The sequence below is a fragment of the Anopheles funestus genome, chromosome 3RL (genome assembly GCF_943734845.2).
Source record: "Anopheles funestus chromosome 3RL, idAnoFuneDA-416_04, whole genome shotgun sequence".
NCBI lineage: Eukaryota > Metazoa > Arthropoda > Insecta > Diptera > Culicidae > Anopheles > Anopheles funestus.
In genome coordinates, this window is record NC_064599.1 from 83,534,619 (window position 1) to 83,557,037 (window position 22,419).

The window sequence follows — 22,419 nt, forward strand, 5'->3', positions numbered from 1 at the left end:
AGTAGACTGTTGCAAAAAAAAATCCTAGGAAAAGGAGGAACATCTCGAATAAAAGGATTGTGAAGTGGGGAAGCTTATATCCCTCATCATAGTCCCTTAAGGAGCTTGTTTGTATGCCCTATCCTTTCTGAGCTGGGTGATTATTTTTCGCACTTTCAGCTTTATTAATGATTGTTCCTAGCAGGTCGTTGGTGTGTCAAATGCAGCTGGAAGCTGAGATGGCATTTGACATCCTGTGCTGATCCGGAATTTGTTGAACTTGAAGTTCTTTTCAACCTCCATCATGGAACTTTTTATAATAAAAAAATTTACATTTTGTTTTGCGCGATAGATAATGAATGAACTTGCTATGATATTTATACCCAATTTATACGAAGCGATTGCACACGGCCATCATTAGCAAATAGCTCCACTAGCCCACAAACAATATACACCACAACCGGAACAACGAAGATGCACTAGATTATCGTTCAGTACACATTTCATGAAATGAAATGCAGAAACAAAAAACAGAAGAAGGAAAAAAGCAAACGAAACGCGAAACAAACCCCATCCACGGTAAAAGTGCAAATGCAAACATAGTTCCTGTCGCTGGGAAATGTTTTATGAAGCATTTCACCCGAAAAAAAACTCCCACAAAATATAGACAAGCTTTTACCCCCAGTCGGTAAAATTCTCCGGACCACTCGGTTTATGAGGTGTGGTGCAAAAGTATGCACTGGAAAACCTCAATACTTTAACGGCCTACTTCCCCCCGGAAGGGGGATTTCCCCCAGCTTTCGCACGTCGATAGAGAACACGTCCAACATGTTTCCACTGCAACTGCAACCCGGCTCGAGTGTGGGTTTCTATGTGTACGGCTCTTTATGCTTCGTTTTCGGTTGTGCGAGAGCAATGCAGCAAATCTCGACATTGAGTAGACATCGAGCTCGGTGTCGGGTTTTGATCGATATTTATTAAATTCCGTTTCGTTGCGCTTCTGCTAAATATCACCGGGGGCAAAGGTTTTGCAAGTGCAGCGAGCGCGAGTAACGAGAGAGCAAACGCTGCAAAGCTGCATCGTTGCGGAAACTGAACGATAATATTTAAAGGCCATTAGTGTTGGCGTTTGGTTTTTGTGTCGTCTAATTCGTTTTACTGTAATTCAATTCACTGCAATTATTTGGAAGGAAACACTTTAATAGATATAATTAAATAACAGTTGCGCGAACTAAGTGTTAGATAACATTGATGCGTTTTTAATAAAATAATAATGGCTCAATTATTGCGTCAACTTTAATGATTCGTTCAAATGCTGTTTTCTAGAGAGAAAGAGTTACTCCTCTCAAATATTAAATCTGAAAATCGTGCCTTAGTCTTAGGTTCCGTTGGTTTCATTCACTTTGAATATCTTGCATGTCGGTTCTCTGTTTCCGTCATGTATAATTAACTTCCTTTTTGATAAATTATCGAAATTAACAGTACTTTTCAGCTGTCTTCGTGAAATTCAATCTTTTTCATCATTAGTCCTATTTACATCGTCATTTTTATACTTCAACTTAGCTTCACACCATGCGTAACACTCACATTCTAGTGCAAAAATTAATCAAGAAAAAACTTTCCGCCAACTATCCTGGTGCGAACCATTAAAACGGAAGTAAGAAAACGCGTTTAATTTATGCTCAAATGTCATGCCATGGAGCACGGCCCGGTAGGTGTGATAACGTTTGTTTCCCATTACTACTTTTTCGTCGAAGCATTGCAGTGGACCTTAGCGGAACAACTTAAATGCTCTCTGGCAGGACAACTAGCTTTCCGCTTGTCGTACGGAAGGTGAATAGAAAAAATGCAAACAAACAGACCCCTTTTTTGACATTTACCATCGAAGCCATCCCGAAGCACGCCACCGTGCAGGAAAAACATGACACGTGGGAAAATGGCAAATTATGACATTTCACACTAAATCATCGTTCACATGTCGTTGGTATAATCTTGGGGACATGAGGTTGTCCAACGACAGCGCACACCGGTACGCTGTACATAACTATCGCAAAGTCCCCATGCTACGAATGGACATACCTGGTTCCAATTTCCGGAACAAAGCGCACTCGATCATGTTCATCCTGTTTGCGGTTGATGAAGTGTTCGCCCGTTGCAAGCATAAGTCTCCAGGGAGTCCCAGTGATGGTGGTGGTAATGAGGGGCAAACATTTCACCAAATAGCAGGAAATTGATGCGCCATCGTGCGCACCCCCGTCCCCGTCCTGTGGGCAGTGCGGAAAAACGAGTCGGGGTTTTATACCCTGAACGAAGGGAAAATTGAGACACACACTCGATGGGTCCATTTATTACGCTACACCAAACGTTGCCGATGCTTGCCATCAGTTCCCATCATCGAGCTATCGTAAAAGAACGAAGGGACATAAACAAACGTGTGATTTGCTGACGTGCGCCGTTTGAATTAAAATTTGCTGGATCAATTTTTATTTATTGTTTTTAACTGTTAGAACACTTTGTGCTTTGTTCTGCTTCCAAAATTAATACACGCATTTGTTCAATATTTTGTCGACTTCTCAAAACCATTGGAAAACAATATTTATTTGCCCCCTTGAATAACAATTCGCTGGGAACGCCTGAAAGTAGCCTAACAAGTGTATGAAAATCAATTTTTTGCATGGGTAATCTCATCGTGTTTTTAAAGTTGAATTAATGATTATGGTTCGCGTTCTGTATTGAAAAAACCTTCCCTACAAAAGTAGGCAATCTGTATGATAAAAGTCTGTCTTCGTGGGAAGAAAACAAACACAAACAAGTACCACGAATCGGGAAGTTGATTGTCCAAAGAATCCTCGCATTTCTACGGAACTTTCTTCCTGTTTACGAAATAGGTCAACTGCCGCCATACATTCGTATCGAACATAAATATCCTTCCACCCTGTTCGGTAAAGTAGTATACTTTGTTGATATATTGTAATTTATAGCCGCTCCCCGCTGTTTGATGATTTGGGACAATAGCTAATGAATTCCCATGACGTGAATTTTACGTAATTTATGCACGTTCCCCTTTTAGAAATCACAACATGCTGTAAAAGTGATCGTACCAAGGCAACATTCTATATGAAATGCGAACATATTCGTTTGTGCCAAGTACAAGTCTATTTTTCCGAACCCAATGTTTGTTCAGCTGGAGGTAGTTTCTTTCGTACGATACACAGCATAGTCAAGTCAATCATTTTAAGGTATCTTACACTCGTTGCTGGAACTCTTTATTCTTTGCATTGGGTTGAAATATCTTCAAGTGACGATAGTATTACAACACCTTATAAATACACCATTCATCCAGTTTATGCAGGAGAGCAAACGCATTATCTTCATTCCTCCACCTGATCCAGGTCGTTGCAATGTCCGTCGCGTAAAAGCTTCAAATCATTCTTTAGACCGTAGTTTGAGATCATGCGACAATCTAGCACACATTGGTTGGCGTACGTCTTAAGGTCAGTTCCGCATACAGGTCGGTATATCCGCGAGCAGCTACACGGTGGATCCGCATTTACACTCAGCACCAGCGCCAACACAACCAGACTTAAGCATGATAAGAAACGCATCTTCACTGTCACAGCTCAATGAAACAGAACGATTTCTGGAGAGTTACTTCTTTTGCACTTAGGTACACCCGCTGATAGGAGATCCTACTCGATACTGTGGCAGACTGACGATTTTGAGAGCAATTTTATTCGGCATGTCGAATGGAATCGCGTTAGTATTTTTGTTTGTTTTCCGTTAAGATGTGTGCGTAAATGTATGGAAAACAATATGCTAGAATACAAATTTGGGACAGCGATCCTACATTCTTTGGGGATTTCTAGAGCTGTTTTAAGACATTCATACACTGATCGGTTGTTATTTGCTTTCTACGCGCATGTTTATATTCCCCAACCCGTGCATACAACCAAGAACAACAGTATTTTGTTAAACGCGGTTCTAACTTAGCATAATTAGTCATCATTCGCATATCTGAGCTATGTTTGACTAGTGATAAAGCGCTCTAGGAAACATTTCTTTCATTTGTCTACAATTTTAAGGCACAAAAAAACGTTTCTACTATTAAATGACGCATTTCAGCAAAAAACAACTTCATTAATTCATATATCTGTTTGATCATGCTAATTGCAGATGAAACCTTTTTACAACGGTGGATTTGAAATTGCCTTAGAAAAGAGTTGATAAGGTGGAAACGACCAAATACATCAGAATATGTGCTTGTATAACTCGTATAACAGTATATATATATTGTATGGAGACACATGTGCTTGATCTTCTATGTGCTTGATGTAGTGGAAAACAAGAATCAAGAAGACCTTAAAGAAACTTTTCCTAAGTACTCGATATGTAATGACGCTATTTGGTACATTAGACTGCACCAAGATTGTGCGGTTCCTTTCGAATAGAATGACAAAAAACTAGGATTATAACATTTGGAGGGCAACCTAAGCAAAAATGCGATGAATTAAAGTTTCGTTATCGTTCTATGACCTCCAACATAAGTATGGCTTACCTTATGTGCAACATGAAAGTGCATTTTCAATTTTGCTGCAAGCTCACCACAAATTCCGATGACGTCATCAGTGGCCTTTCGATGACTCACATATCGTTTTTCGTTTCCAATCATTCTATGACCCAATAAAACAGCATCATCATCGCAGTATGACACGTCGCACGTGAAACCACCTTTCGCTAGCTGGGTAGCAATTTCTCCGAATATCTGCCCATACCAAATGTTAAGATGCAGTACTTCAGTTAAGCCTGACTCATCTGAAGTTTAGATGTGCTTTCGTGTAAATGCTAAAGATTTGAATTGCGTTGCAAAGCAGCTCAACGATTCATTTAAAGTTTGATGCGACATGATGTAGAAAGCTTCACCAGAATAAAAAACTCAAACAGACCAGAGCACGCAAGGACATCACATATATTAGCAAATACTAGGAAACATTCCTACGCAGTTTAAAAATAATTAACCACAAATAGCTAGGATAGCCCCAAGTCCAATAAACTACTTTGCGTACTCAAGACTATCAACAAAGCTAAGCAACCGGAATAAGTGAGAGGGTGATAAAAATGGCCACTTAATTGATAAACATAAACAATACCTAGCATTACTTTTCTCCACACGGAAAGTAGTAGGTACCACAACACCAGCACGAAAGTGCATTAAGCTTCGCATATTGAAATACTCCTCAGCTGAATAAAACATCGTGCCAGACCAGCTGCATTGCTATCATCGCACTGCATATGCGCGACGATGCATATGCAAATCATGACAAAATTGAGTTAAGCTCACCATTCAGTTGGGAAGCTTCCCACATAAATCTACGTCAAAACGCTGGATGCAAAACGGCGGTGTCGGTTCTCTGGTTCGTTGGATACGCGTCCGTACATTTAAGGATACCGTTTAACTTGCATACCGGGGGTCCTAAGGACATATCCACAACCGGAGGGGCTTTTTTGGGCTTAGAGCTCAGTCAACTTTCGACCTATCAAGTTCTTCGGGAAGAAACAATTTGTTGTACAACTATGGTACATTGTTTGGAATACTTTTATATGGTGTTTTAATTATCACAGCTTTTACACATTGCTTAAATCATTATTACATCATGCAATAAAAGAATAAATAAAATACCTTTTATCCTCTCAACGGAAATATTGGGTGTTTTTTGCCCTTGTATACTCTATCTTGAATATGCGTAACAAGAACCGACCAATGAAACATCTCGATACAGGAAAAACGGTTTTAGGAACACAATATTAAGATTTTTTTGTAATTTATTTCTCAACTATAATTTGTAGTACATGTTGTAGTAAATGCTAAAAAACTTAAAAAAGTAAAATAACAAATTCAAAAATTAGTTCGCCGTTCGTTCACTTTGTCTCGTATCTCTTCTTGGTAGAAGAAGAGCTTGATCATTCTTCTCGAACATTTATCTACTTTTTCTCTCGTTTGATTTTTTCATTTTCATTCCGGAACCGGAAATGCAACCAAAGTAACAGAAAGTAACCGAAAACAAAATTATGTTTTTATTTTTTTTTTACCATCGCTATTGGCCCACTGTTCAGTGCTTGTCATTGCGTCGGCACTACCGCTCAGCGGCATGCGTGCGTGTTCGTACAGAAACGGTTTTGCTTCTCATGGCGGAAGGCGATCAGCGCTGCGGTTGTATGTCGGGCGTGAAAAAATCAATCTTACCGGTTGCGTATGATCGTTTATTGTGTCACCGTGATGTATGTGCAGTGCGTTTGCGTGTTCTATCAGTGTGATCAACCCAAATAATCAACAACAAACCGCGTATGTTGAGAGCTGATCGCGTTTCACGATCCAACAGAAGCCCCGGTATTTAACAACGCTGGCGGTATAATGCAGGGGTGGTCACCCTTTGTTTTTGTGTTCGTGGATATCAAATGTGAAGATCGTTTAGTTTGATGTTATAGTGGTTTGCGAATATCATCGTTTTTATTCTCTTATTGGGAACTGTGAACATTTGTGAATTGTGGCGAAAGAGGCTACACTAAATATTTTTAAAAAAAATATGGAAATTAGCACACTGCTAGTGGCAATTATTTGCTGTTTGAAAACTAAAATAGGGCTTGTATTTACACTTAATTCCCCAACATTGTACGTAGCAAGACGTGTATGTTGACAACATAATGAAGCGCATTAAAATTGTTTATAAAATAATGTACTTGTTGAGTAGCCCTGTTCCGCAATGGTATTGGTTATATGAGTTAAGCTGATGTGTTACTAGGTATTGGTGTTGCTTGAAAACAGACGCCGCATTAAGGCAAATAGCTTAAGTCATCTGGGTGCTTAACCTCGAATCGCTTGACTAAGCAAGAAAAAATATCAACATTCTCAATGCCAGCTTGGAAATACTTTAACGTACCGTGTGTGTCTAATCTTCACCCCGACTGAGCACAATATGTATTCTCGTTCTCTAGGTAACATGATCTGTTTTGTAGGGTGCACTCCACAACCGGGTGAATGCACATTTGCATCTGCACAGTTCACACTGAATTGTTACAGTTTGTGGTGCATCCGAGCATCGAAGCCAAACAGTTTGTAACGCCTTCCTTTTTCCTCGTTGTAAATTTTTCAATAGTTATCGATATCGATCGAGATTGATTGTTCCGATTGAGTGGTTACGTTAGAAGGAAAAAAAACCGGCGCCGGCCGATTTATTGTTCAACAAGATAGGGAGGGAGGAAGGGAGGTCACCTGACCCTGGGAATATGTGTGGTTTGTTTGATATGCTCTCGTACATAGTGTGGTGCAAAAATATTGTGCATTTTGTTGGAAAGTAATGTATGATGCGCGGTTCTTCTAGCTTTCGTATTAATTATTGCAATAGCGTTATATGACAACGATGTCAAACCCCAGGCATGCATTGTTAAAATTAGTAAATTTTCTACTGCTGCATAGAGTCGTCATACGTGTAGTAAGTATTTAATTGAGGTACTACGACATGGGAAGAGTAATTTTAATTCACTGTTGTTGATGGGGCAAGAACCATAAACTACAGCAAATTATCTTCATCGATTCGTAACAACAACCGTCAATTATTTTGTGATCATTATTGACGTCATCAAGAAACTAGAAACAAAAAATGAAACAACTGGGATTGTTGACGTCCAATTATTTGCTTACATAAATGAATAGATATGCATTGGAGAAACTCCTTGAAAATAATAATTGGACATCGTTTCTAGGCATTCACAATATTATTTTTGCAATTTACAAACATTGCGCTTATTAGAAGAAAACATGAGCAAGACAATCAACACTGCAAAAAACTTAGAATTTAGCCTATATTTCGCTACTAGAAAAGAAGAATCGTATGACATTGTGGCTTGTACCCCTATATAATTGATATTCAAACACATTTTTTTTCAGTCCAAAACAATCTTTCCAACACGACATCATCACCATTTAGAGAACCGGACAACCTTGAATGGACCGGTTGAAATTTAATAGACTTAAAAAAATATTGTGTCGCCGAAAAATAGGATGGAAATTCTCCACCTTCTTCACACAAAGACACTGTAACGCGTTAATCAGGTTCAAATTTTCAGGTCGAAATTTCAAATAAACTTCATACTTAATCCACACAACACCCACCCACCAAAGGAGAAGGAACATTGCCACACAGTGCACAACTCTGAACGAAAATTTCTTAGTTAGTGGTGAGGTTTGTTTTTTTTTTTCGGTAAACTTATCGTTTCTTAATTTAGAATCATGAGGTATTACGTTCACGGCCACGATGTGCTCCCCCTTAGACAGATCTCAGAAAACGTTTGTACGACAAACGTGGCCAACGTGGAACGTTTAAAATGGAGAAACATGTTGCAATACGTTGTTTCAAAACAAAGTATCTAATCGAACTCTTGAAGATGTATAACATTAAATAGGCACCAAAATTAGCATTCATTTCGGTATAAAGATTTGGGAACAAATCTCTTCACTGACCCGAACTCTGAAGCACCTCTTTTGAAGTCCTTCCAATTATGGAATTATTCATGGACATCCAGTGTGTTCGTTTGAATGAAGTTCGTTGCTGTTCCCTTCATGATGGGTTGTGACTGTGTACGACACTTTGATCGTATGACTGCACAATAGAACTACCCTGAACTTCTAATTAAAATATGCATGCATCACAATGTGAGCTTACGTAACTACCTTCATTTCCTCTGGGAGGCAAACAATTACCACACGGCTGGAGGTGATTCACATGCGAAACGATCACGATGACTAACAGAAGAGAGCTTTAGCTGACTGTAAATGTTGGCATTTCCTGAGCTGGAGTTGGTATTTCCTGAACAAGTTGGCAAAAAATACAATTTTTCATCACCTTCGTATTGTTTCCATCGCTTAATTTGTGGTAGGTTTTAGCAATTTTCTACCTTTTACGGTATCTACCTGGATAAACAAGAATGTCTCCACCATATGTTAGACTTGTCCACCTAATAGAACCGGAAATTATTTACCTGAAAAAAACACACACACATGAATATCTTATCACTGAAGTTAGCTGTTGATAGTCAAACCCTTTGTATGATGATACTGTTATCATTCAGAATGGCAGTTAAGTGTAACTTCGTATCTACATGTCCCCTACAACAAGATGCACATTGGCAGTATGTACTGAACGCGACAAGTGAACGCGTCAATGCGTGGTGCTCGAAACTTTGAAACAAACCACCACCGACTGCTGATCATGTGGCCACGTACATTAAATATTTTCATTTTGATCAAATCAACCCTCGTCTAGAAAGGGTTTGAGGGAATTGCGTGTGCACCAGAGGTTAGTTCCGGTGGAGCAAAGACTCACTGTTTGATAACAGTGAAGTGATAAACTTGAAACTGTTCGGAACACTCGGTTCAGTTCGTAGGCAACTAGCAAGGTAGCGACTTTGCTTTCACAAGCGAAATTTTCACGTCGCGAAATAACTTGAGTTATTCGGCTGGTAAAGCGTTAAATGCCCAACCAATCTAAACAAACCGACGCTGGTGTTGAAACAGCGAGCAAATGACGCAATGTGTAACAGGCATCTGTTTTTGCAGTGCTTGCATAGAGCCTCTAGCTGATAGTATATCGGAAGATATCGGGTGTTGACGTGTGTGATATTGAATGTGTACGTGTGGAGCAGCGCACTCCACTATTGGTGCAAGTTCTATTTCTAATGGCAACGTGTTTTGTGTAACATCTTCCCTAGCAGTGATGCCAACAGTACCTAGTAACGTTTCTCATCTCCATCCAGTGATCTGCTCAAAGATGTAAAGTTTGTGTGCTACGACTCCTAAGATCCATACAGTGTTCGTTTGCGTAGTAACGGAATCGGATGAAGCGCAATTACCGTTCTGTTGCTAATGTTCCGTATGTGAAGAAAATTAGTGTTTCTTTGTTAAAAACGCACGCGTGCGTGTGTTCTAGTGTGTATGTGTTTATGTTAAAGTGCTTGTGTGCATTTCTGTGTGATGCTGTACGACGCTAGTACGGCCGGAAAAAAAGAAGCTTTAAGAGCGTATGTGTCGTCTAGGGTGCGAAGAAACAATACCAGCCTCACGGCAAGCGTCAAACCGCGCGTCTCCAATGCATTGTGCACGTATGTTTACCCGCCGACGCAAAGCATTACGTATGTTGGACCAAACGACACTAAACTACCGAAGGCCGTTGGAAAATCAACCACATCCACGAACAGTTATCCACGTTACGCGACTCGGTGCACTATGATTTTCCAAAAGTAGATAGCAGAGGAGTGCGCTAGCACACCATTCAGCGTTTTTTCCGCCACCAGACCAGGCGACAGATAGCCCGCGTCCGATCTGACAGGTACGCCTGGAGGTGACTCGTCGACGTAATTGGAAAAATCGCACCTCATCTCAGGTTGGACCAGTTTGAAGCTTCAACCTGCTAGCAGCTCCCCCATTCAACATCTTGTTCCGTGTGTATGTGTATCCCGTGCCGTCAGCTGCGCCGACGTTACTATGCAACAGGTTGGCCGGGTTGTCGATGGCTTCTTCATAAGAGTACGAAGCAGTAGCTTTACGTACTTTCCCTGCCTGCGAAAGCCACCTGCAAGACGTAAGCTACCGTATATTATTGTTATATTTTTTTAGCAAACCTCCATGTATCCCCGCTATATTTTTCTCGTTTGTCAACTTCCTATAAAATGATAAAGCTTTTTTTTTGGAGTTCACCACGCCGCCTGCTTCATAACCACATTTGGTAACCATGAACCGGCGGCGGTGTACAATTTGACTTTCAAAATGTTGCTATTTTTCTGTCATTACGCTTTCTGCCCAAGTTTGGCGGCTTTGTGGTTAATGACCCTGTTGGGAAAAAAGAGAGTTTGGGAGGTTTTAAGACATCGGTGAAAACCTTTGCATCCATCAACATTCGTCATCCAATGTGGGTCGATTGTGTGCGGAATAAACAGTAGGTATTGCGAAACCAAAACTTTCTATTTCTTTATACATCCAAGCAGCTAGATAAACATTTCCAACTGTTCACAGTGCAATCAAATACCTATTTCTTGTTGAAGAATTTCGTGATTTAGAAGTTGATCATCTTTTCTCGATCCTAGATCTAATGGGCATTTCAAAACTTTTCATAGAGCATCCATTAAATAAACATTTGTAGAACGATTACACTCTCAAACTGATAGGGAAATTAGTTCGCAATAGTATGGTGGCGAAGTATTCCCATGGTCTCAAGTTGTCTGTTTGGTATTGTGACACGGTAGATTATAGTGTCTTACCGTTCGGAAGCCAAGACGTTTCGTTGGACGAAAAAATTTAATTTTTCTAATTCCAAATTTTCATCAATACATAGGTATTTTCATGATTTCAATTCTTCGCCGTACATCCCAAAGTACGGCATTTTAATAACCTGAAAACATAATAGATTCACCAACTAGTGTTTCCAGCAAAACACGGGTATGAATTTTTAATGATTATTTACATTGCAATGTTTATTTATGTTTGTGCATCCTCATAAGCTGTATGCCTATACTGTACGTAGCCTTCAATATTCCCACACTCTCGTGAAGTTCATATCGAAACTCGAATTATCTCGAAATACCGGCCGACCGGCCTATCGACCGAGAAGCCGTTCCAATAGACACGTTTGAGATACGTAGAAAAACTTTATTTAGGATCTTCTTTCCCAGTGTTGTGTATCGAACAACCAATATAACAGCCTCCAGTGGGCTGAAACGACCCTCAAAATATTGGACCTCACCGGTACGCACGTCGACGGATGGTCAGGGTTAATTGATTCAATAACTTTCGATCACTATACGCGGTTGCAGCAATCGCACAAGATTCTTGTTGATGACAATAATATGCGACAAGGAAAAAATGGCTCAGCCAGGCCATTGTATGTGTACATAATACATTGTGAAGAAGCAAGTCGTCTTTGTAATTTCGATAAGACGCAAAGGGATGAGAACTTAGGTGGTGAAATAATGTAAACAAAGCCACCACTACCACCCTCTTTACTCTGCTCACGAACCAAAAGATTGTGACCATTTTCTCACAGACTTTCAGTTCTGCATTGGATTAAAAAATTCATCGTCGAAGTCTACGGTTTGTTTATTTTTAAACAAAGAAGCTTTGTTAATGCGTCTGCAGAATGTAAACAAAATTGGCAATGAACGTGCCGAATCGGATTCCTTGTGATACGGTTCGCAGTGAATGCGAATGTGCAGTGTCTGAAACCTGTAAACAATTTAGTTAAAACATTTCTTAAAAGCCGCTGTTTGATACATTGAACTCAAGTATAAAGGGTTTTTCGGTATATTAAAATGTTTGTTTTAAATATGTATGAAATTCTGTGCTCGTGAAATTTTCTTTGACCACGGCCTTTACCCGAGGTTCTTACAGATCTTTTGCGCATGTGCAGTATTTCGACTAGGCGAGACCAAATGAACAGTGGTCGTTTCAGTATAGAAAAATTCGCAATTGAAAATTTTAAAAACGAATTGAAAACATAATTTTTGTTTTGCTACGTAAAAATAGCTTGTAGAAACTTCTTTCTCAATGTTTCTAGATGATATATCTTTAATCAGCATGATATATCTTTAAGTTAAATGTACATCGACTCATCTTTTTACCAATACCTTTCAATGCAGAAACGCTGTATGATTGTTTTACTTATGTGATTACTTTATTGCTTGTGTAAATATTAAAACATTTTTCTTTACTTTCACACAATGATTTTTGGAACTTTCCAGCTCCTTTTTCCTGGCTAGAAAAAATATATTAAATTCAAATGTTTTGCAATTTAGAATCAAGTATTATTTTCCTAAAAGGGCTTTTTTATAAGGGGTTTTTATAAAAATAATCGTTTTATTTACTGTCATTTTAAATATCCAGCCAGATTCTGACCTTTGACCTCAATGCTCAGCTGTCATATTTTTTTGTCCTTCTTCGTACCAAGCAAAACAATGCATGGTGGTATTGATGTTTTGGATCTAGCGTCCTTTGTGCGTGTTTGACATTTCATTCCAAGGCAGTGGCAAGGAAAGTCTTGCAAGCACTGTAGTCGCGCGTGGTTGGAAAAACAAGCTCTTACATCTTCTGTTATGGCTAGTGTTTTCGGGAAATTGCACGTGTAAAGCATGTAATCTGCAGTTTGGTGCGAGCTTACACTGTGGGTGAAATAGTTTACGAAAAGAAATCTTTCGGAGTGCGAGTGCTTCTGCGTGGTAAAGAAAGCATTCTACCATATGTGTGGCTGCTGTGTTACGATTAAGGTGTAAACGCCCATCGGAGATAAACTCCAGGTGTGATGAAGCTTATTTATTTGGAAGCTTCAGCGTTGAGCATCAGTCGACACTCGCGTTTGGTGGAAAATCAATCAAGCTAATCGTTGTACGCAATTCCCCTGTGCTGCGGTGATTATATCGATTCATATGGGTCATATTGAGTTATTGCGAAACTCGTTGTGTGTATGTGTGAATGTTTGTGTGCTGGTGTGACGACAATGGTGTGCATTTAGAAAGCAATCCTAAACTTCTACCCCTATTTATTCGTTGAGTAAATTTTCCCAAACCCCACATAAAGTTCTGTGTTGCTATGACGCGCAGAGAAGGATGAGTACATTAACATCCTGACGAAAACTAATTAACGCTGATGCAAGGCTGCTACTTTCCACAAACTGGACTAATCACACTGGAAACTTCTGCTGCTACTCATCCCAGTAGCGCTACGAATACATATAAGCGGTGTTATCACAGAAAGTATCCAGCTATTGAGTTATTCATGGAAACATACCGAGAACCTCCTCGGCAGGATATCGTCGACGTAAAACCGAGTCGAGATAAGGTTCACATCTGCGTCAGCAAGGCGCCTGCATTTTTCCGAGGACTACTACAGTGGAACGAGAAAAACAGCAGTTAAAGCAAAGCGAAGAATTCGGCAAGCGGAAGGCGCCGCAAAAAACGGAAAGCATCCTTCGCTGGTCGCTCCCTTCCGGATATGGCATTCAACTCCATGTACCGTGCGTTGAGGCTCCGTTTGGTTAATCGTAAGCTACTGTTCCCATTCACCGTGCGGCGGCTTATCCTTTATGTTTTGGTGTTTTATGTGTTAATTATAGTTTTTAATATTTACACGAGTGACTCCTTCAGAATACAATATTAATCATTCCTCGATGCATGCTGCTTGGTCATGCAGAAAACTCATTGCAAAGCATGACGATATGCGGTAGCGTCTTACCCTGACTTACCGGGTCCACAGTAAAATCAATAATTCCTGTGCTAGAGGAGCCTCCTCAAGCAGCCATTCGAGAGAGTTTTATTCGACGGACTGTACCGGTTGAACATGTGACCCTGGTGGAAAAAGACCTTCACCTCCTACTGAACCCCCACCGTCAGGCGCAATCCCCTGTAGGGGAACGATATTAGTTTCGCTTGGTACCGGAACTTGCTTTTGTGGGGGTTGGGAACGGTGAGAAGGTATCATGTTCCGGGCCGGTACATTTATCGTTCCGTTTCCCATACGCAAGCACACCGGAGGCTCGCCCTCGGTACACGGTGCGGGAGTGTCCTTTCTGTTTACTTTTCTATTTTGCAGTAGGGATAGTCTGATTTGAAGTTCCAGTGCATCTACGATGCTCCAAAGGTAGACCCATAGTTGATGGTATGAGTGTGTGCAGCTAAACAGCTACATCACCCTTCTGTTGCTATTATGCAAATTTCAACAGCAGTTTCCAGTGATGGAAACCGTATGCAAGCAACAACATACACTCACCTACTTTTTTGCTTCCTTCCGGTGGAGCATAAATTTCTCTTCTGCAGGTATTTGATGCTCCCTTCCTTACACGTGTTCCGTTTGCTGTATTCAAGCAGCGATACTGACCATGCAGCAGCTCAAGGTGTTTGTTCTATTTAACAAGAGCAATCCTTTTGTAAAAGTCATCCAAGTCCTTGTGCGCTTGGACCTACAATATGCCTTGATGCAAGGGACCGAAGTACCTCTCAGTGACGTTTTCCCACATTCACAAACAGTAGTAAAAGCTGTTCATTAGTGTAGATAAGCGTAGAGAAGTTGCTGAGTAAGGCAACAAACAGTAATTAGTACCGGGGACTGTAAAGTTTCGAGTTAGATGAATAGGTATCCGCAACGGAAGAAAAGCTGTAGCACAATTTCGGCGATAGTGTACGGCCAGAACGGCGTTTCTGGACGATTTATAGCACACAAGTTCGCGTCAGGTTTGTTCTGAGTCGGAACATGAATCGAGCATGATATGTTCAACACTTGGCACGCTGTTTGACGATCAACAAATGAACCTAATTGCTGTGTTCAAACAACCGGTACGGGTCGCTATTAGGCAGGCATCGTTTGCTTCAAGGCCGAACAGTGTTTTGGACTCAGCACAATAACACCTCCATCGCCTAAACATCGGCAATGAGAAGGCGCCTTTCCGCTGCTAATCCAGTCTGTTTGTACACGCTGTGAAGAAAAAAAAACAATCATTGATAATATCTGTCACAACAAAAAACTACTTTACATGGCATGAAGTCCTTGAAATGTTATAGAAATAATTGAAGCTCAGAAAAGTTCAGTTGCTTTATTTGAAGTAGTGACGTGTGACTGATGTGTTTATCGTACCAAAAGCACCACAATGAATTAGTAAGAAATCGGTTTGTTACATAGAATTGTTATTTTCTTTCTTAACACACGTTTAACTTTTCGAATAGTATAATTTTAATCGTTGATATAATTATTGGTACGTTTATTGCCGCTTAATTCCTAAAGTTGCACCGGAAACGGTGGCAATAATCCTCCTCGCATTAACATAGTTAACAATCAGAAGCACGAGCACAAAATCCCGATGGACTGTGTAATACGGCAAAGTGGGACCCACTTGTGTAGGCAGCTCCGTAGCGTGGGGTTGGCGGGGTTGGCCACCGCCAAGGGCGCCAGGTCTAAGGGGCGCCAAAATAATAAGTTTTCTTAATACAATCACCAGGCATATTTGTATTGGAAAATCCTTAGGCGCTGCTTTGGGATTTGTCGTATACAACGAAAGACAAGAACAAATATATAGCGCTGTGTGAAGGTGCTCTGTAAAATCCTGTAAAACATGATCATGTAAAACATCTGTCGTCATACAAATGAATTTGTTTTTTTTCTATAAACACATTAAATGAACATTGCCTTAACTTGTTAGACTGTTCGCCGTAGACTGTTTGACATAATTAAAATTATGTCAAAAATTATGCACATTGGAGAACTTAGGTCCAGTTAATTTGTGCTGCAACAATTTCTGGGGGAAGAATTAGAGAAAGAACAAAATGATTTGTATGACCACAGTTGTATGTTCATGTTTTACAGAATTTTACAGAGCACCTTCATACATTGCCATACGTTTGTTCTTGTCGTTCGTCGTATACGACAAATCCCAGAGCAGCACCTAAACATATATGCTACAAAATGGGTATTGATGACTTATTACCGCAAAGAAATCAGCGTAGGAAAACATGATTGACAAATGAATCAATCGATACGCCCAAGCTTAATTTAACTTGTGAGGAATAATTTTCTGGAGAAACAAAAAACGTCTTCTGCAAAATGAATGATGAATTATTATCTAGATTCAAAGGACTTGCGGAAGTGGTTAGATTGTTTGTTTTGTTTACGGCCATAACTTTAAAACGATGGAATGGAGTGAACTGAAGAAACATGCTACTGAGTTCGCTATGAAGTATTCTAGGGATGTTGAAGCGGCAGAACTCATCTCTGAACTGGAAGTATTTAGATTGCAATGCCGTATCTGATGAATAATATCGAAAATGCAACACCTAGCAGCGATCTCCTGAAATGTATTCAGAAGTATTCATTAGAATGACTATATGCAAATATTACGACAAGCTTGCGTATTTTTTAACACTTCCAGTTTCAGTAGCGTCTTGCGAAAGGAGCTTCAATAACTTAAAAATTATTAAAAATTACTTGCGATCAGCAATGGGACAGGAACGCCAACCTTGCTCTAATTTCAATTGAAAACAAAATACTGTCGAACATTGATGTAGGTGAAATTGTTACTGAGTTTGCAAATGTAACAGCGCGAAATATTAAACTTAAAATTTAATAAACTCTTATGATAAATAAGAACAAAATTTTATAAAAAAAATATTTATAAATTATTAGTACGGCATTTAGCAATAGAAACCATTATAATACAAAAAAAAGCATTCACTAGGGCAAGCAGAATTATTTTGGATTTTTGTCTAAAAGTGGTAAGGGGAGGAGGACCCTGAATTGATTTTTTGCCAAGGGCGCAAAGTGACCACGCTACGGCTCTGTGTGTAGGGTTAATAATTTTGCATTTAATTGTGGTTTATAAACCTGCCCGCCTGCCATAGGATGACACTACCGAGGGTAGATTATGAACGTAATTCAGGATGGATTTATCGTTTTATTTCGTTCACGTTTCTTCATGGTAACGGTGCTACACACCAAATTCGTATCCATCCCGCACAATATTATGAACACAATCGGGAAGCAAACGATTACGAGTGGATAACCTTCGGAAAGATATCGCTTTGGCCCTGGTTCGTAGTTTTTGGCAAAGAGTCAGAGATCTAACCAAGTCGATTGTGGGTGCGCTACGCTTTGCCTGCATTGAGTTTTTTTTTCTTCTTTCTTCAGTTTCACCTTTGGCAAGATATTGGTTGGAGCTGTGCACTGCCTGCACTATTCCAATCCGGGTCGGGATTCGGGGCATGCAAGATAAGATGCAATCGGATAAATTCTGCTGAAGCAATCACCGGCTCGTTTGCTCCTTATTCGTATCCCTTCTCGGCTAGCGCTGGGTCGAATTATTTGAGCAGAGTGGTTCCAAGCCAAAAGGATTATAGTGTGTCAGGTACGCGCCAGCAATAAGTGGCCATCGTGGCGTCTTGACTCTCGGTCGCCGGTCAGTCGTCCTAGATCGATGCATTCTAGCTAAAGGAATGCTAGCTGCCCAACGATCTGGGATGAAATGTACATCTTTGTGTTTCGAGAGGTTGATTCTCTTTCTTTGTCTTCTAGCTATGTTGCAGCGACTTTTGCATCGCATAAGAACATTGGCATATCGTTTATAGGCTTGAAAGCAATTTGTTAGTATCTGTTAGAAATAGCAGAATTTAAAAGGCATTTACTAATTTGAGACTTTTGCACATCAATTGTTTCTGCATGGCTGCTAAATCTTCGATTAATTTTTGTTTTCTGTGGCTATTGCAACGCTACTCATTATGTATTGCAAATGTATTGCAAAGGGACCCAAGTTGACTGAGCAAACGGGTTAACGTATACACGAGTCAATTCTCCAGCACTCGTCTGCAGCTTTGGGGAGAATTTCCATTCATAGTACAGTAGAAAATGGAGATGGCTTATGTCATTTTTGCATACTGTATGTTCTGTGCTGTGTATGTGTCTCGTCTGAGCTGTGGACGAGCCGGTGGTGTATGTGATAAACGGCGCCGATGCACACGGCGGACTGGGGTTCAAATCCGATTCGGACCGTCTCTTTGTAGCAAGGACTGACTATCCTGCTACGTGGTAAAAATAAGTCTAGTAAGCCAGAAATGCCCGGCGTGACCTTAAAGGTCGTTAAAGCCAACAAGAGAGAAGAGAGAGAGAGAGAGAATTACAATTGTAATTTACAAAACCACAACTTCCTCTACACATTCCAGAAGACGTATAGTCTGGATACACAACGTAAATTCGTCATTAGTGAAATATATTGATTGATATCATTGTTGTCTAACGTGTCGCATTAATTATGTTTTACATAAACAAACACGTTTTTAATCACGTCTCCTTTCTTTGATTCTTCCATAGATGATGACGATGCTACCACATCAGGTATAACGCTGGATGACTCCGATAAACGCGTGATACGGCTGAATGAACCACAATTTCAAAAGTACTGTAACAATCATATCTCAACCGCTAAATATAGGTAAGCCATACGTGATATGGAAATTGATTGCTAGCATTTAATGAAGCAGAACGGTCCAATAATAGTTCTACCGTTGCTTTATATGCATAACGCATTATGAAGTGTGTATCCCCGTTGGCCGCTCTATTTCTGACATAACTGAGTCATATTTTATCGACCGTACCTTGTGCTAAACGGAAATGTCCTGTTTTGCTTGATTTACATGTTGAGCTATAACATTAAGCTGATGGCACAGTTATTGATTGATGTGACTGAAGTTACTTGTACGATTTCAAAATGTTATTAAAATAGGCTTCCTTTTTGGATGATAATTGAGCTCCTTTTCCTATCCCCGCAGTGTTCTTAGTTTTCTGCCTTCGTTCCTGTTCGAGCAGTTCCGGCGTTACTCGAATTGCTTTTTTCTGTTAATTGCACTGTTGCAACAGATACCGGACGTTTCGCCGACCGGTCGCTACACAACGCTTGTGCCACTTATGTTCATCCTCGCAGTGAGCGCAATCAAGGAAATCGTCGAAGACATCAAGCGACATCGAGCAGACGATGAGATAAACCACCGCTTGATCGAGGTACTGCAAAATGGCCAGTGGCATACGATCAAGTGGCAGGAGCTGTCGGTCGGGGATATCGTTAAGGTGCTTAACAACACCTTCTTCCCTGCCGACCTGGTGCTCCTGTCGTCCAGCGAACCGCAGGGCATGTCCTTCATCGAGACATCCAACCTAGACGGTGAAACGAACCTGAAGATTCGGCAGGGCGTTCCGACGACGAGCAAGATACTGGAGACGAAGGACTTCAACCAGTTTCGCGGTACGCTCGAAAGTGAACCACCGAATCGGCATCTGTACGAGTTCAATGGCGTGCTGAAGGAACACGAAAAACAGTAAGTGTGACCGTGCGCGCAAAGTTTCCTTGCAATATCGCACTAATGTTAAAAACGAAAGGAAACAGTGACAGCACCAGTTGCGCTGTACTGTAGAAACCAAAGCTATTTTGGTGGTTTGTTTATGTTCAATGTTTGTTTTTTCTTCTTTTACCCCCAGAGCGGTAGCACTTGGGCCGGATCAGCTGTTACTGCGAGGTGCCATGCTACGTAATACCGCCTGGATATTCGGAATCGTTATCTACACCGGTCACGATACGAAACTTATGCGAAACTCTACCTCAGCGCCTTTGAAGGTAAGGTATTTTACAATTTCAAATCAAACACCCTTGACCTGTTGACCTGTAATCTGACGTTGTCTTTTTATTATGCTCCACAGCGCTCAACCGTTGACAGACTGACAAACACGCAAATTCTAATGTTATTTTTCATTCTGATCATTCTGTGTATCGTGAGTTGCATTTTCAACCAAATTTGGACGAACGATCATTTTAAAAAGGACTGGTACTTAGGCATCGGCAGTGAGTATCATTTATTTATACAGGTCGTTTAAAATAGATTAGCATAAAAGGGTGACCGAAGGAACTGGGAGGGGTTCCTAGTCATCAAGTCACGTTATTGGAGCAGCACAATAGCTTTGCGGCTCGATGCCCAGCTAGGAATATAAATGTGTTCCGGGACACCACTATTCTTGGTGTGACGCACTCTGTTTAATGTCATTGTATAGTTTAACCAAAAGGGTTATCGCTTATATTGATGCGTTATATTTTAGAAGGTATACTCCCTTTTCAAGCTGAATGTTGTAAAGGAACGTTGAGTAACGTTTTATAAAGCGAGCCCAATTTGTGGAATGTTGTAGAGGAAAATGCTTCCTATTTTGATAGAAGACCACCAACATTTTTAGCGCTTTCCACTACAACACTGAGTTCGAGATTAAATTGAAAATAACAATATCCTCTCAGTTTAGCTTATGTATTTTACTTTACATATTGATATGTCTCGTATGTCATTTATTTCAGATCTTTTGAACAAAAACTTCGCCTACAATCTGCTTACGTTTATTATTTTGTACAACAATTTAATTCCAATATCGCTACAAGTTACGTTAGAGCTGGTTCGATTTCTACAGGTAAGCCCGCAACGTGTGTAGAGCGTGAGCTGGAAACGTGACGCGATTACTGACCTATCGATAGCTTGCCAACAGCCAACTGATTTCTCCAATGTTTGCCCTTTTTCCAACCTTCCCACCTTATGCGCGCACTGTAGGCAATCTTCATCAACATGGACATCGATATGTACCACGAAGAATCGGACACGCCGGCAATGGCGCGTACTTCAAACCTTAACGAGGAGCTTGGAATGGTGAAATACGTGTTCTCCGATAAAACCGGCACACTGACACGGAACGTGATGGAGTTCAAAAAGTGCAGTGTGGCAGGCGCGATGTACATGGTCGAGGAAACGCCGGCCCAGTCCCGTTTAGTACAGGTAAAATTGTTATACTAATCCACTCCCTTTGCAGGGCAGGGAAGATGGTGAATGCATGATGGTAGAGAGTCGTAATGAATATTTGATGGCCATATTCCACAACTAGCTCTCTTGGTGCCATTCAAGTGGGAAATCGTTTTCCCAAGGCATTGGTATTTCGAGACCAATTCCAATGTTTTGCTGTAGCCATCAAGAAGCAGATGGAGAGAGATTGAAACAAGGTTTTTGGTTTACTAAAAAATGGATATAGCTAGTATGCATACCATAAAGTTTCGAGAAAATTGGATCATGTAATTTGCTATTACGCTATAAAACTATTAGTGTTTTTGCCCTTAAACTCTTTAACAAAATCAATTGTACATACAACAGAGCATTACCTTGCAGTACAAATTCTGTCGAATTATCTCGCAACATTAATGTTATGAACATTTATGAGTTTGATAAACAATTATATATTCACATTCATTGATATGCATCAATGAATCGGCTAGGTTTTCTTTCGGCAAATAGGACAACCATACTTCAAAAACTACCACTTTGCTAAATCAATATTTTTTATTAATTTAATGTGGTTATTTGAATACCATTGCCAATCTAGCTTGTTGAACGATTATGCAGGGTTTCATTGTTTTCGTTTTTCCTCAATAATCACTAACGCACCAATTCCCGGTAATAATATCTCTAGTGGACGAGCCGGAACAGCGTCATCAAGCTACCCTAGTGTAAAAAAAACAGGTCAATGTTTCATTAGTATTGTGCGCAAAGCGTTATCCGCTTCTAGTGTTTAACATCTCGCATGTACAAAATCGTTCGCTGACAGATATATCCGGTATGTAGAGTCAAAGTGCTAACATGCTTTCCCTCCGCGTCAGGAAGTGATTATAAATTTCATTCCCATTTGCGCGGTTCTGACCTGCTTAATTTGAGCATCGTAGTGTTGCAGTAGTAGTGTTGGTAGCATATGTGGTAGTAGGAACAATGGTACATTCATTCTCCTGCATCACGGCGTTGTACCAATAGATCGATGATAATGGTCTCTGGAGATTACTATTATATTCTCATGAATAC

At 40.3% G+C, this 22,419-nt stretch overlaps 1 protein-coding gene across 24 annotated transcripts in view; it reads left to right on the forward strand.

Moving 5' to 3' along the window:
* Window positions 1-22,419, forward strand: part of LOC125770600 (probable phospholipid-transporting ATPase IA) — a 61,222-nt gene that overhangs the window by 12,667 nt on the left and 26,136 nt on the right. For 9 of the 24 annotated variants that reach the window (XR_007419229.1, XM_049440387.1, XM_049440388.1 and 6 more), the window contains 6 exons: window positions 18,863-18,983; window positions 19,321-19,863; window positions 20,024-20,159; window positions 20,243-20,384; window positions 20,883-20,992; window positions 21,130-21,351. Coding sequence is in view for 23 of the 24 variants with exons in the window: in XM_049440387.1 (XP_049296344.1) it covers window positions 18,863-18,983; window positions 19,321-19,863; window positions 20,024-20,159; window positions 20,243-20,384; window positions 20,883-20,992; window positions 21,130-21,351 (1,274 nt within the window). In the remaining variant the exon portion in view is untranslated. Of the gene's footprint in view, window positions 1-6,107; window positions 6,435-9,741; window positions 10,611-12,927; window positions 14,058-18,862; window positions 18,984-19,320; window positions 19,864-20,023; window positions 20,160-20,242; window positions 20,385-20,882; window positions 20,993-21,129; window positions 21,352-22,419 lie in introns of those variants that run through there. The other 15 variants (XM_049440389.1, XM_049440394.1, XM_049440393.1 and 12 more) reach the window with 15 other exon arrangements.